At 40.4% G+C, this 14,028-nt stretch overlaps 1 protein-coding gene across 1 annotated transcript in view; it reads right to left on the bottom strand.

The window, feature by feature from the left end:
• SMARCA1 (SNF2 related chromatin remodeling ATPase 1) overlaps positions 1-13,317 on the bottom strand; it is a 43,053-nt gene extending 29,736 nt beyond the window's left edge. Inside the window, exons 1-5 of the mRNA XM_070952104.1 lie at positions 13,132-13,317; positions 6,217-6,303; positions 2,047-2,213; positions 1,055-1,155; positions 868-968 (exon numbers count right to left, since the gene is read on the bottom strand). Coding sequence (XP_070808205.1) covers positions 868-968; positions 1,055-1,155; positions 2,047-2,213; positions 6,217-6,303; positions 13,132-13,317 — 642 coding nt within the window. The remainder of the gene's footprint in view (positions 1-867; positions 969-1,054; positions 1,156-2,046; positions 2,214-6,216; positions 6,304-13,131) is intronic.
• Positions 13,318-14,028: the final 711 nt, after the last annotated feature.

Here is a 14,028-nt window from a genome sequence, read left to right as displayed (position 1 = left end):
TGAGAACGATCCTCTGTAATTCATAAGAAATATTACGCAGAATGAAATGTTTAATTACAATTCACTCTGAGCCACGCTGCAACTGAATATTTTAGTTGTAGTTCGTATTATTGTTATGCATTATGTATTCCTTCCTTCGCTTTATATTCATGACTCCTTGGGATATCTGCTGCTTGGTTAAATTTTTGCATGCAAAAAATGATACGCTGCATTAAAATATAATGCTATAGTCACGATCGCCCAAAACTCCCACTATCTGGGTTTTTTTTAAAGAGAGAGAGAGGGGGGGGAGGGAGGGAATGGGACCTACAAAATATGATAGAAAAGGGCACAAAAAACATAAAAAGAACCTCATCCTGCTTGAACCACAAAAAAATTACATTTTGCCCGTCTTGCTATATATGGTTTGTTGGAAATCATGAAAAGAATGTGGAAAACTGGACTCAGATTGTCAACAACCCATGAGCTAATAAATGCCAGACCCATTACAATGGGGTATGAAATTAGAAGGAGTTTGTGGTAACTTTTCTGGCTAAACATGTTTTGTTATAAGATATGTAGATTGGGTAGGTCGAGGTAGGATTTAAATTTAGGGTCTAGTCACTCTATGCATCTGATAAAGTGAGTTGTGGCTCGCAAATACCTTTTAATAAAATGTGTTAGTCATAAAAGAGGGTCCTAGACAACTCATAAAGAAATGTGTCTCCTCCCACACCGGGGTATGAAAAAGTGCATGATAGCCAAAATTGCTATTTTATTAAATCTTTTTAAGAGCTTGGAGTCTTGACAGGAAAACTAACAAACTTACAGCTCTTGGGTTTTTTCCCCCATATCTCAAACCACATCCACAAAGGTGAGTTTCTTTACCATTTCATCTGCCAAGATGCCATTTACGCCATTTTCATACAAGGAGATCATCCAGTTCAACCCCCTAACTTGATAGTCCCGCAATGTTCCTCCTTTAACATCTGCAGAAACATAAAGCGTCCCTTTGTTATTCTGTAATTTAGTTGATGTATCTTTGAAAGCAGAGATGACTAATTGGTACACTCACAAGAAGGAGATTCCTCAAATCGGATGCACACGTTTGAGGTTTTCCGGCTTTCCGAAAGCAGCTCCTCGTCTTCCTCTTGTTCTGTCCTCCTGTGGCGATAGCTAAAAAAAGAAAACCCAACACATGTGCTTCTGCTTTGGGGACAAATTCCTTGTGTGTCTAATCACACTTGGCCAAATAAAGTGTTCTGATCTTTTCTTATGCCGATGCCTATTCCGTCCTGTCCTGTCCCGTTCCATTCCATTCCATCTTCATGTCACCCATGTCCCATGCCACCCTTAATTGTTATTAACCTTCCAACTGTTTGTCACTGACTTCACCTGAAATACAAGGCTGAGCTGGATGCAAACATCTCTTGAGACTGAGGTCAGTTCTTCTCATTCATACAGATAGTCCTCGACTTACAGCACTTTGTTTAGGGATCATTCGAAGTTACAGTTACACTGAAAAATGTGACATGACCAGTTTGCACACTTATGACCATTGCAGCAGCCCCATGGTCACCTGATCAAAATTCAGACACTTGGCAACTGGCTCATATTTATGATGGTTGCAGTGTTCCACCTTTTGCGACCTTCTGACCAGCAAATATTCACTTAACAACCTTATTGCTAGCTTAACAACTGCAGTGATTCACTAAGCACTGTGGCAAGAAAGGTAGTAAAATGGGGCAAAATTCACTTAACAATTGTCTCACTTAGCAACAGAGATGTTGGGCTCAATTGTGTTTGTAAGTCAAGGACTTCCTGTATGAAACAAATAAAATGTTAAAAAGTTCTGATATTTATGTAGTTACTTACCAAGCACACGTAAATTACATTAAAGTGACCAAAATATCTTTACAATCCACAAGGCATGAGCTTTTGAGCATCCCTACTAATGTTTGGAAATTGAAAGCTGAAAAATTTGACACGCTCTACCTACATACAATATGTTTTAAGATGCAAATAGTTTCAACATAACTTCAAAAATAGTTTAAAAACAATGCATACTCTCCTGCCGAAAGCAAGCTCTGCTTTTCATCCTTCTTTACCCGTGGTCGTCCCAGTTTCACTTTGAGGGGAGAGGTTGGTGACTTCTGGGCTGCAGGTTGAATAAAGTGGGCAAAAAGTTCGGTCTGCTTTAGCAGGAATTCAAATCGCTTGGCTCGGTCGGTTTTCTACAGCCCACACAAGAAAAGCAAAATAAGATAAGGTGTGATTTAAGAAAGCAACCCTGAACTCATACATTGGGGTGGGGGGGGGAGGATGTTTGACTCTTCCCAATTAAAATTACAAACTCTCTTCCAAACTTCTTCACTGCAAACCTCTGAAGAATTAAGAATAAGTTCGGTAAGAGACTTAGGAGTCCAGTTCAATATAGAGATTAAGAAAAATATGCAGTCAGACAGTAAGCGCCTTGATTGCTCCTTCTAGCCCAACTGTTATTTGTCAGGAAGGAAGAGTCTAAAATATAGACAATGATATCAAAAAGATAACTAAGACTGGAATCTCCACCCAGCTCACAAGTAGGCTATAAGCATTTTTATTTATAACTTTTGCCAACCTGAAATCAACCTGGATATATTTAACTTCAATTTCTACAAAGGAAGAATAGCTAGTAGCCATGCATGATGACGGTGATGTGAGTTTAATCCAAGATCCCTGGAAGGTACCGAGGCTCTAATGCACCTTTTTTTCATGACAAAGATTGCTAAAACAGGCACAGATTAAATTTTGACTGAATGACATCCTCTGATTAGGACAATCTGGGCATCACACTGAATGGAATAACTACGTTAATATTGATTCCTGACAATGTGAACGAGGAACCTGTTCAGCAATTCCAAGGGCTATGGAAAGAGGACAGCTCTGGAACTCTGCAAATATCCTGAACTATGATCAGATTGCAAGGATATTCTGATTTCAGGACAATCACGCTGATTACTAATGTCTCCTCCTTGCCTCACTAGAACATTTTATGCAAGAATTGTGGAGTATTGTCTAGCAAAACACTTGCAACATGGTGAAGTTCCAGAACAATAAATCAGAACCATAACTTTGTAAAAGAACTTAAAGCAGCACAGAATAAAGACATCTATATTATTCAATATAAGATGAGTGTTGCACAGATTGTATCCTGTATCATCCAGATTTAATGAATATGAGATTTCCAAGTTTAAAACACAGCTCTGATATTTTCAGCAAAATATTAAGTCTGGATCCAGACTAAATCAATAATCATACATATACATTCTTACTCTTACCTGGGAAAAATTCAACAATTCAGCATCCATTTTCAGTAAAATTTACATTGATCCAAATTCTAAACAACAGAATTTATTTAATTATCATTTAATCATGATAATTTATTATTTTAATTTCAAATATTAGTCTGGATCTAAACCAATATTTCAGAAACACTGCTTATGTGGTTGGACAATATAGAACTATGAAATAAATACTAGAGGCAATATACAATTTTACCACATGAGGGCAACCTAATCCACAACTTTTTGATAAATCCCATAGGAAAAAAACACCATTTTACATAAACATAATTTGTTCATTCTTCTAAACTTTATATTCAGCCTGTTAGGTTCAAAATGTTCAAAAATATCTGATTATTCACTATTTGAATAGAATAGAGCTGGAAGTAACCTTGGAGGTCCTCTAGTCCAGCCCCCTGTTCAAGCAGGACAACCTATACCATCTCAAACAAGTGACTGTCCAGTCTCTTCTTATTTACTTGTTACATTGAAATTTATTTACTTGTTCTACTTTCCTCCTTTTCAAAAACTATAGGAGAATCAAGGATTTTCAAAGCTAATTGCAGTAACTTCCAAACATAAAATAATCTGTAAAGTCCAGCAAACATAATCCAATCTTAGTCCTTTGTATTTATAAAACACGTTGAATTCAATGGGACCCAGGGACCAACCCAGATTGGATCTTGCAACATTATCCTGGAACATGTATATTTGCCTTCACTTCCATTTTTATTTGAAAACTTTTTTGATTTTCTTCTGCTCTTTACCAAGTAACAGTCCAGCAATTAGGAACAGCCATTAATCTCAAATAAATTTCAAATATAAAACCACTGAGGTTCAAGAAAAAACACACAGAAATGTAGTTTGAAGCTGTTCAGCATAAAGCAACTAGACAGCAGGTTCAGCTATTTTATCCATCCCATGTACTTCTGATATAAGTTTAAGAATTTTGCCCTACGCAAAATATGGCAGCTGAAGTTTTCATGTTCTCCAAGTACTGGAGTCAGATGAGGCTGAAGCATGGAGATTGTTATTATCAGTGAGGAGTACCGCTTTCGGGCACCAGGTGCTGGACTTTTGGATCTTGGGGGTTTTATAATTTTTATTGTTACTATGAGCCAGCTGGAAAGCTGGCAGCCCAAGTTCGAGACCCGGTGCCACGCGACGGGGTGAGCTTCTGTCCTTCCCTTTAGCTCCTCACAACCTAGCAGTTTGAAAGCATGCAAGCATGCAAGTAGGTAGATAAGTGCCAATTTGGTGGAAGGTAACAGTGTTCTGTGACATCATGCTGGCAACATGACTACGGAAATGTCTTCGGACAGCGCTGGCTCAATGGCCTTGAAACAGAGGCGAGCAATGCCCCCTATAGTCAGGAACGACTACTGTAGTAAAACTTTTTTTTTATGAGCCAGAGCTATGATATATAAGATGGATGGCCATATAGGTTTCCTAGATAAAGGGTGGATTCATCATCAGGGTAGGGAAAAACAAACCACATTATGGCTGTGCATTATGCAGAACTATTTACTTATGGGATTTTCTATTATTTCAGCCCTAAAGTCTTAGGCAATGTACTAAGAATAAAATAATAGTGATAATAAATAGGAATAACACACCCCGGTAATACAATAAAATGAATAAAAGTTCAGATTATGATCTTAAATCTGAATGCAAAATTCTGAGATCTGATTACTTTTGTGCTCTTATTTCAATTAGCAGAAAAAAATAGCACAAAACAACCCAGGAACTGAATGGATTCACATACTGTAGTAATGCTACTCTGTATTGTGTGATTGTTTTATTACCTTTGAATATTGTATCTTATTCAAAAATATAGTTCATATAAATTCATGAACCCAGTGCTATATAAAGGAAGATAATAGGAAAGCAATGGAAGATACTCTACCTCTAATAGATATTTAGAAGAAACATTTTAGAGGTGCAGCTTTTCTAACATGTCATGCCAAATTTATTTATAAATCACTAATGTATCAATGGGGGATGTGCCCTTGCAAACCTGGGTTTTTTTAACTTATTAAAGTGATGCTGTTATTATATCTTATGTGCCTTTTAGCCTACAAGCTCCATGTTTTATATTGAGATTTTATGGCTGGCTGCACTACATTATTATTGCTTTTATTCTATGGTTGTACTGTACCAAAAAAAAAGGGCCATAATACTTACTGCTACCTCGAGACACAAAACACTAAACTGTTTTTCCCAAGCTACTCATCGAGAAAAAGATTTTATTCTTAAGTTGTAGAGAAAAATCATTGCAGAACCAAATGACAAACTCGCTCAGGAAATGCCGCCTGGATTCTAAAACATTAGCCTTTGGCACCGAAAGTTTAAAATCAAACCTGTAATTATGTGTTGCAAGACTAACAGTAACTGGCTGTTGGAGGCAAGGAGAGACATCAAGTTGTAAATCAACTTACAGTTAACTTTTTCAGGCCGGGAAACAAATGGACTCTTTAAAAAAAAAAAAAAGACTTCTAACTCATCAAAGACAATAAGAACCTGATTTCCACCAAGGCAGCTTAATGCCCTTTGTCCTCCTCAGCTTGTATAAATGACCACACTGGGAGATCTCCCTGACAAGCACAGTGAGGCCTGAAGCTAAAGGGTCTTGAGTGTACACAGCAAGCAGGTACATCCAGAGTAGGACTAGGCAACATCTGAGGAACAAAGGGTACAATTCAGCCTCCCAACCTTCTGGAGGGAGGGAAGGAGGAAGTCACCTGTTAAGGGGATAATATCACAGGAAGAGGCATGACCATTTTTTTTTAGCTCAATTATCACTGAATGGAACAATCGGTTAGATCGTTTTAAAGGTAGATACAGGGACTTCTTATCAGCACAATTAAATTTAACAAAAGACACCACAGGCAAAAAATCCAAGTAACAAATTTACCATCTTCTCTTCATATTCCGGATCAATTTCTTTTTCAGACTTAGTTGCCTTTGGAGGAAGTTTGAGTTGAAATGGAGGATCATTTTTCTGCAAATAAAATGAAAATTCTTCAATCACAATATATTTAATAAAGAAAAAAGACAGGCTCTTTTCCCAGCATAATACAGATTAAAACATGTTAAAATGGAACAGAGTCGTGGGTCTCAACCTTTTCTTCACCATGGACCCCTTTTAAATGCCTTTTGTGGCCATGGATCCCCAAGACTTAACTCAAAATTTAAATCATAACATTTCTTCAAGCCTTTGAGGGCCCCCTGTGACAACATCACATCCACCCACCCACCCAGGGTCCATGGACCACAGGTTGAGAACCACTGAAATAGAGCAGTAGAAACTTCTTGGGTGAGAAGCAAAATGTCTTCAAAGAAAAACCAGAAAGTCCAGTTGCCTCTTGAAAAAGCACCTTTGGGACACTAGAATAGAGAAATTATAATTAACACTGGCATGTTCTCTATACTTTAGGGTACTTTCCATAATCTTAAATAATGTGTTTTATCTTCATTGGCAACACTATACTAATTTTATATGTCTACCAAATTACCCTTGATTGTTGTTTGGGAATATAAACTCACTGTGATAGAAGCTTACAATTACTAAAGCTTGTATATCTATAAAAATCCTTCACAACATGCATCTGGGGATAAGCAAGACTATCTTTAAAAAATCTTCGAATCTTGCAATCCTACTTTGTTGCTGTACCCTATAAGCAATATAAATTACAATATAGATATTATAAGATAATAATTCTCTTTCACGAACTACAGGACTGGGAACGTACCAATGATACAATGATAATAGAAAAAAAAGCTTTTTTTACCCAGTTACCCAGTTTATCTTTACCCAGTTAACTTATGAAAGTTACAAGCAGATGTCATTGTAGGCATCCTTATATGCCTTTCAAAGAGAATTAAACAAATTTATGGGGAGAAAGTGATTAATTACTAGATATAATGGCTAGATCAAGAAGAATACAACCTTTAGTATTAGAGGATAGATCAATATTGTACAAAATTCTTAGGAATATCAGCAAGAGGAGCTGCATACAGTAGTAGCTTGACACTCAACTGCTATGAAACTCATCAAATTTGGTACTCGGTGCATTTTGACACAAACGTTTTGTCCTGGCACTCATGGTTAGTTTGGTACCCACTGCACAAGCTAGAATTTGTCAGTGTCGGTTGCCTTGTGACTCATTATATTATTCTTTGTGGGAAAAATTTGTTTAGTACTCATTGTTTTTGATACTCATCGTGCCTCCCGGAACCAATTAACGATGAATATCATACTTCTGTTTGGGAGCTTGAGCTCCACAGAGGCAGCTGTTTGATCAACGTAGGAACAGAATAAGAGGTCTTTTTGTCTGATACAGCATGGCTTTTCTTACATTCTTATTAGAGTAATTATAATTTAAAACTGTACATATACCACCTTCACCACAGTTTTTCACAAGCCCCTAGAAAGACTGAGGTTCAGGAAGGTTCCACTTCAGTATCTATCTTGAGTCTTCCTTGGCATAAACTATAAAGACTCTTGAGAAACAATAAACACCTGCACATTTTTCTGTATTTTATCAGCTATATGAAGTATTATCATATGCAGAGTTTCAAAGATGAACATTAATGGAAATAAAACAGGATTTTTTTTTTACTATCAGGTAAAGCAAATAACCAAAGTACATAGGAAAGAATTATACCAAACAGTATATTGATATGCATCCTGTAGAAAAAGAATTAAAGAGATTAAAGAGATTTTGATCGACTAAACCTATATATATATATATATATATATATATATATATATATATATATATATATATATATATATGTATACTAAGAAGAAATTCTACTGTGTTCAACATTGCACACTCCCAAATGAATCTACTTTGTTTGGTGTGTCTATCATAAAAGTACTGTATTACCAATTTGAACATTACTGTGTATTAAACAAAGCCATCATAAATGGCCAGTAATTTACTTAGCTTATTAATGAAATATAAAGAATTTGTTAATAGATTTACAGTTCACAATGCGTTTAAGCTGTTTTGACATTTCAAGGATTGTAAATCTCATTTTTAAACAAGTTAGAGAAATAATCTATCACCTGAGAATACTTCATGCTTAGAGTATACAAATATATAACAATAAAGCTACATAATCTTATTTTCCCCAATGCTACTTAACACAGAGTGGCTTATTTCTGAATAAACAGGCATACAATGTTCTGTAAAAGTTTCGACCCTTGGTTCACAAATCACTGATTTTGTTACAACAGACAAACATGTCCACTTCCCTAGAATATTTATGTATAAACTGACTGGTTTGTTTATAACACTAGTAAATACATGAGCAGATTAATTAATGTATACCCAATATACATAGATTAAGGCCAAGGGGATACAGGGAAAAATAGATAGCTACACATACTTTTGGTCAGCCTATTCCAGTTCAGTGTAATAAACAACAAAGGCTGGAAATTCCTACAAATGGAATAGGTTTGCTGCCAGATTATACACTAGATTTGTTCAAACAGTATCTGAACCCATGCTTAACTGAAATAGATTTTACTGAATTAGCCCACTTCTTACACTGAACCAAAAAAGAAAAACACAGGCTGGATTTCAATTACAAACAGATAGGCAGGCATTTATTGCAAAACTCATTTAAAACCTATGTAGCTTAGCAACTGGTTTCCAAGCTTGTGTCAAAAGCTAATAAGTGAAACTGACTAGCTCTCTCTGTCTCCTCCTCTCTTTCCCATCAGAAAAGTCATGCTGGATCACATAAAAACTTTGCCTGTTCAACATTTGGCACCTTCAGTAACCAGTGAAGTACAGACTATACCCTATAGCTGAATTTGAATTTGTCTGTATGAGTCTAGGGAATCAGCCCCAGTGGAGGGATAAGCATTTTACACTAAGAGCAAAGAAATTCAAATCTGATCTTTCACTGGACCTCACTGGACAAACTGAATCTCAGATGCTACTGCAAAATTGTTTTTTTTTTCCTTCTTCAAATGAAACATTTAAATGACAGGGAACACTGTATGTCCTCAAATGGCTCATAAATAACCACCCTTCATCATAAAACCAAGGAGAACCTTACAGAATGTGCCTGAAGCATCCCATTTTCAACAGTGGCCAAAAAGATGAGGCCAGGATGCTACCTCAGCAACTGTTCCCACTTACTGTTCTCCCAGCAACTGGTAGTTCAGAGAAAGCTCCAGTTCTTGGAATGCTATTATGAGACATACTGCCTTCCTTTCTTTCACCACCCTCCCTCTTCAAAAAAGACAATTATTTTTCAGAGGAGTGATGCTTCAAAGATTGAATATTGTTGCCTTGGAAACCAAGGACCAAAACTGACTCTTACCTTGCTCTTACCTTACCCATTTGGTCTATGCCAATGGTTCTCAAGCAGAGGCCATATGACAGGACATTTCAAGGGGGGAAGAAATTAAAAACATATACTGGGGGGCCATGGCAGATGCCAAGGGAACTACAGAAAAGCAAAGGCTATTTATACTGCAAATACTATCTTGTTGATGCCAAAAAATGCACCAATTATCATCCCATGTTCCTATCTGATTATTTACTTATTTAAATTTATTGGCTGCCCAACTCCAATGGATTCTGGGACCAGGATAGTGAAGCAACAGGAAAAAAAACAAGGAAAGCATGAGCAGAAAGTGATTTGGAAAATTCTGCTCTACGCTATAATGCCTCTCATAATACACATCCCAAAGCCATGCTAGCAAGGATGATGGGGATTGGAGTCCAACACATTCCAACCTCATCAGACTAATCACTGAGTGGAAAGGCTGGTCCATGACAATCAGAGGACAGGGATGAACCACAAGCAGGGGCTGACAGGAGGGGAAGAGTTAAAAGCAAAGATTCCCTCTCTTCTGAGGGCCACATAGACAAGACCTTGTTCATGACCTGGTAATGGTTGTCACTCTTTCTGTCAACCCATCCAAGTATCAATTATCCATATAGCAATATACCAAGTACAGGTAGTCCTCATTTAGTGAACATTCAAAGTTACAATGGCATTGAAAAAAGTGACATATGCCTTTTTTCACACTTAAAACTTTTGCAGCGTCCCCATGGTCACATGATTTACGTTCCTATGCTTGACAATTGGTTCATATTTATGATGGCTGCAGTATACCGGGGTCATGTGATCCCCTTGTGCAACCTTCTGACAAGCAAAGTCAATGGGGAATCCAGATTCACTTAACAACCGTGTTACGAATCTTACAGGCGCAGTGATTCACTTAATAAATGTGGCAAGAAAAGTTGTAAAATGGGGCAAAACTCACTTAACACATTTCTCACTTAGCAACAAAAATACTGGGCTCAACTGTGGTTGTAAGTCGAGGACTATCCTGTATCAAATCAACCTAGAAAGCTTCAAGAGTTCAGCCTACTTCAGCCAGGTGTCAGCGAAAGAAAGCCTCCCTGTAGTCAAACATGATTTTTGGGGGTGCCTCAATGCAGAGATTGGGGGTGTTTTTGTTTTTTTTAAATAGCAATGCAAGGGGGGAGGGGTTGCTCCTGCCTTCTCCATAAATTTCGGGCATATTATGCAGAGACTCTAATAGTGGGAGAGGGAGAAGGAAAGGGAAGAGGAGGACCAGCAGCAAGAGGGATGGATTCAATTCATTGGAAGCCCTATAAGTACAAGTCCTAGGGCTAGATCGTTATGGAGAAAATACAGGTAGTCCTCAATTTACGACCAACATTGAGCCCAACATTTCTGTTGCTACGTGAGACATTTGTTAAGTGAGTTTTGCCCCATTTTACGACCTTTCTTGCCACAGTTGTTAAGTGAATTCCTGCAGTTCTTAAGTTAGAAGCACGGTTGTTAAAGTGAATTTGGTCTCCCCATTGACTTTGTTTGTCAGAAGGTCGCAAAAGGGGATCACATGTTACCAGGGCACTACAACTGTCATAAATGTGAGTCAATGGCCAGGCATCTGAACAGTGGTGAAATCCAATTTTTTTTACTACTGGTTCTGTGAATGTGGCTTGGTGGGCATGGCTTGGTGGGCGTGGCAGGGGAAGGATACTGCAAAATCTCCATTCCCACCCCACTCCAGGGGAAGGATATTGAAAAATCTCCATTCCCATCCCACTCCAGGGGAAGGATACTGCAAAATCCCCATTCCCACCCCACTCCAGGGGAAGGATACTACAAAATCCCCATTCCCACCCCACTCCAGGATACTGCAAAATCCCCATTCCTACCCGACTCCAGGGGAAGGATACTGCAAAATCTCCATTCCCACCCCACTCCAGGAGGATACTGCAAAATCTCCATTCCCACCCCACTCCAGGAGAAGGATACTGTAAAATCCCCATTCCTACCCCACTCCAGGGGAAGGATACTACAAAATCCCCATTCCCACCCTGCTCCTGGGGAAAGGATACTGCAAAATCCCCATTCCTACCCCACTCCAGGAGGATACTGCAAAATCCCCATTCCCACCCCACTCCAGGGGAAGGATACTACAAAATCCTCATTCCCACCCCACTCCAGGATACTGCAAAATCTCCATTCCCACCCCACTCCAGGGGAAGGATACTGTAAAATCCCCATTCCTACCCCACTCCAGGGGAAGGATACTACAAAATCCCCATTCCCACCCTGCTCCTGGGGAAAGGATACTGCAAAATCCCCATTCCTACCCCACTCCAGGAGGATACTGCAAAATCCCCATTCCTACCCAACTCCAGGGGAAGGATACTGCAAAATCTCCATTCCCACCCCACTCCAGGAGGATACTGCAAAATCTCCATTCCCACCCCACTCCAGGGGAAAGATACTGCAAAATCCCCATTCCTACCCCACTCCAGGGGAAGGATACTACAAAATCCCCATTCCCACCCCGCTCCTGGGGAAAGGATACTGCAAAATCCCCATTCCTACCCCACTCCAGGGGAAAGATACTACAAAATCCCCATTCCCACCCCACTCTGCTACCGGTTCTCCAGAACCCTTGCATCTGAATTTTTATCACATGACCATAGGGGATTGCTGCAAGTCGTGAGTGTGAAAAATAGTCATAAGTCACTTTTTTTCAGTGCTGTTGTAACTTTGGTCACTAAATGAACTGTGGTTAAGTCGAGGACCACCACCTGTAAGGACTATGGTAGTAGCAAGGTGCCTGAGTGGCGTAGGAGGCTAATGCCTCCTACTAAGGCAGCATTTAACATCCAGCTGCCTGCAATTACTGCGAGTTCAAATCTCACCAGGCTCAAGGTTGACTCAGCCTTCCATCCTTTCTAAGGTAGGTAAAATAAGGACCCAGATTGTGGGGGCAATAAGCTGACTTTGTATAAATATACAAAAGTATGAAGGCTATTGCTTAACGCATTGTAAGCCGCCCTGAGTCTCCGGAGAAGGGCGGCATATAAAAATAAATAAATAAATAAATAAAAAGGTGGACGGTTTCAGTTACAGTGCTGATGGGGAAGAGGCAAAGGACCAGGTTTAAGGGCAGATCAGCCTTAGAAATATTACGTCTATATAATCACTAGGGGTCGAAAATGACCCGATGGGACCAATCCATCCCTCAAATATTGCCAGAGGTCTTTTCTTCTCCTCAGCTTGGCCTCCGGACAGCGGGATCTCCTCGTGGTCTCCCATCCATCCCCGAACTTGCCGGCGCGCTTCTCTCCCTGAGGCCCGGCACTCGCCAGTCAGCCGACCCGAAAGGCCCAGGGAAGGGAAGGGCAGGGAAAGGGCCCAAGGCGAAGCCTGAATCCAACGCCGGCGGGGAGGTACGCGGTTGCCAGGGGCGACCAGGCGACGACCTCCCCCGCCGCTTCTCCCACCACCACCACGGACCCACCTCGTCCTCGACGGGCTCCTGCGAGAAGGCGGCCGAGGTCGAGGGCTCCTCTTCGCCGCCCGACAGGCCCGGGCTGGCCGAGGCCGGCGTGGAAGCGGGCTCTGCAGCGGCGCCGGCATCCATTTTGGGCCGGTTAGCGGGAGGCGCGACGCTGAAGCTAACGGGACTCCCGCTCGCGCCAAGCATCGCGAGAGCCCCGGCGAGACCTCCGCGCGCAGGCGCGTTTCGGAAACCGAAGAGGGGCGGGGGAGGCAGGCAGCCTGGCCACGCCTCCTGGGCGGGGCTCCCCGCGGGAAGCGCGAAGAAGAAAGAGAGCTGTAAGCGTTCATTTGCTGCCCGGTAAAGGTAGCTGGTTCTCACGTTAAAGCGGTCTACTCGTGAAAATGAGCTCGACCCGAGAAGGTTTCACTTGCAGAAGCGTCCTTCCTTGCTTCAGCTAAATCTCGGCTGGCCCGGGAGCTGCTAAAGCTGAGCGAGGTTGGACAGGAGACCACTCGGAGAGCCAGGGAAGCAAGTTGCTCCGGATGGGGTGCCCCGTTTTTATTCCAAAACTGGAGAAGAAGAGTGAACAAGATGCACCAGTTATCTCTTGCCTTTAAACCAGAGATCTTCAAACTTGGCAGCTTTAAGACTTGTGGACTTCAACTCCCAGAATTCTCCAGCCAGCAAAGCAAAGCAAAGCTGGCTGGAGAATTCTGGGAGTTGAAGTCCACAAGTCTTAAAGCTGCCAAGTTTGATGAAGACCTCTGCTTTAAGCTATCTGGGGAATTCTGGGAATTGTATTCCCCGTGTCTTAAAGTTGCCAACTTTGAGAAAAAACTGCCTGAAACCAAAATGAAAGAAACCACATTAAGATCTAAAATAATTCTCTGTTCAGCTGCTCGAATGGCTTGTAAA

This window comes from Pituophis catenifer, unplaced genomic scaffold (assembly GCF_029215685.1).
Source record: "Pituophis catenifer annectens isolate HBS135680 unplaced genomic scaffold, rPitCat1.0.hap2 SCAF_11, whole genome shotgun sequence".
Classification (NCBI taxonomy): Eukaryota; Metazoa; Chordata; class Lepidosauria; order Squamata; family Colubridae; genus Pituophis; species Pituophis catenifer.
The sequence above is the reverse complement of the archived record's forward strand: the minus strand, read 5'-3'. Positions and strand labels throughout refer to the sequence as shown.